At 58.3% G+C, this 2019-nt stretch overlaps 1 protein-coding gene across 1 annotated transcript; it reads right to left on the bottom strand.

Moving 5' to 3' along the window:
* Positions 1 to 378: 378 nt before the first annotated feature.
* On the bottom strand, positions 379 to 1673 carry LOC104582594. Its single transcript, XM_014898856.2, has 2 exons — positions 721 to 1673; positions 379 to 573 (listed from the first exon to the last, which is right to left on the bottom strand). Exons 1-2 carry the CDS (start codon positions 1628 to 1630, stop codon positions 455 to 457), a joined length of 1029 nt encoding a protein of 342 aa, XP_014754342.1. The 5' UTR covers positions 1631 to 1673; the 3' UTR covers positions 379 to 454.
* Between the last annotated feature and the right edge of the window lie 346 nt (positions 1674 to 2019).

The following is a 2019-nucleotide window of genomic DNA, read 5'->3' as shown; positions in this document are numbered from 1 at the left end:
CACCGGCGGCGGCGTTCAGATGGATGTCGGCTAGCTTGTAGATGGAGACGATGCCCCATTCAGCAAGGTATAGACGATGCCCATGTACATCGTGTCCTCGCACACGATGGTGCTTGATGTTGACAGGATGTTGATGAAGACGCGGCGTCCCGCATCGCTCGGGCGGGCACCAAAATGTGGCGCACGGCCCGGACGGCAATCACAAGATTGCTAAGCTCCGAAGACGACGGCATGCCTCCTGCATGCACCTCCATGGCACCTGGGTAGAAGAAAAGAGAGAAAGATAGAGAAATATGTATTTACCATGATGAAAGAAGAGCGCATGCTTTACAACATGCGTTGTACGTGCATGCTGCCCTTGCCTGGCGCCGTGTATGGCGGTGTCTCAGTGGACACCACACGGGCATGGCTACCATGCCTTGATGATGGCATTTGTTGATGAAGAACGCCCGGCCTAGGGCGTGCAATATGTAGACATCGCCCACGAGCGCACCAACGGCATGGACGGACGTGTGCTGATTATTGACAAGACGGCGTCCCGCACTAAGCGGGCGCCGTAACATGGCGCACGGCCTGCGACAGCAATCAGGACCACGTCAAAAGGTGGTCGCAAAATCACGCGGCCAATCTCTAAAGACAACGGCATGCCTCCTGCCTGCTTTATCTCCATGGCACCTGCACAGACGAGGAAGAGAGGAAGATAGAGGGTTCTTTACGTACCATCATAAAAGAAGAACTCATCTCCCTGTACAGCGTCCCCCTTGGACGAGCACGTGGCCGGCCGCTGTCCTTGATGTCCAAGGACACCTGTACTCTTGTTATGCATGCATTGCTTGACGCCATGCTTTGGACGCGGCGTCTCGCTGACCTCCCTCTTGGTCATGTACACCTCAATGAACCCATCCTTATGTACGGCGTGCGCCGCCGGCCATCTTTGGGCACGTGGGCGCCGCACCTGCGTCCTACCTCGGGATCTTCTCCTGTTCACCCTGACCTGCATCTGGATGTAAACGAGTAGAAAGAAGATCTTATGTGATATGCATGGCGATCTCCTACATGACCTTGTGCGCGGCGTGCGCCGCCGTCTTGGGCGCGCCCGGCCCGCTGCCCTGCATGTAGATTCTTCGTACGTGTAAGGCGCCGCTGTGCTGCCGTGCAGGTCTTCGCCGTCCTGGGCGGCTGTGCCTGGGTGCACAAGTGGTGTGCTGCCGCCATGGGCGCGCCCGTCGCAGCCCTCGTGGTCCTCCTGTACGTCGTCTTGAGGCTTGAGCGCGTATAGCACGGTCGTGCGTCTAGCCTTCTGGATCCCTGTTAGTCCCGTTGCCGCCGACTTAGGCTCACTCTCTGCGCTGCCCTGCGTCTGGCCCTCGATCGATCGATGGAGTCTTGGACCTGTTCGCCTTGACTTGGGGGCGTCTGAGCGCTGCCTTCTTCCTCGATCTCCTCGTGCGTGCGTCTGGGTGCGACCTCCGTTGCCTTCCCGTCTGATTGATGTGGATCGTGTGACTTTGCCGCGACGCCGTATGCGGTCTGCTCGCTGCCCCTGGCGTGTGTCGCCGCCGGCGGCGCCTTCTGCAGAGACTGCTTCTTCAGGCTCCCGATCGATCTCTGGAACTGTTCGCCCATTCATGACCGGGTCTTGGTTTGGGGATGTTGTGGGGTGCGCCGCGCCGCCATCCTGGGCGCCCTCCCTCCTCCGTTTACATGATGGCTTGGCCTTTTATAAGCAGGCAGGGCCAAGCATCACGCGTTGTGCCGTTACGGCCGCTCGACCTGGCGTCCTATATTCAGGCTCGATCTGTTAGTTCTGATTAGAAGATAAGGACTCGTTTAAACTTAAATCGTATATCCCTTTGTATGCTTATCTCTAGCACGGCGCGCGCTGGCTCGCCGATCAGAACGGTGCAGCCGCGCACACACGCGTGTGGGCCAAGGCAGCGATGGCCTATCGATCAGCTTGGACGCGGGTCGCGCATCAACGACGGCTACAAGTGCAACCACCTGATGATCAATTTCCTG

Source organism: Brachypodium distachyon, chromosome 2, assembly GCF_000005505.3.
Source record: "Brachypodium distachyon strain Bd21 chromosome 2, Brachypodium_distachyon_v3.0, whole genome shotgun sequence".
Taxonomy (NCBI): domain Eukaryota; kingdom Viridiplantae; phylum Streptophyta; class Magnoliopsida; order Poales; family Poaceae; genus Brachypodium; species Brachypodium distachyon.
Note: the sequence above shows the minus strand (reverse complement) of the source record. Positions and strands in the feature narration are given on the sequence as shown.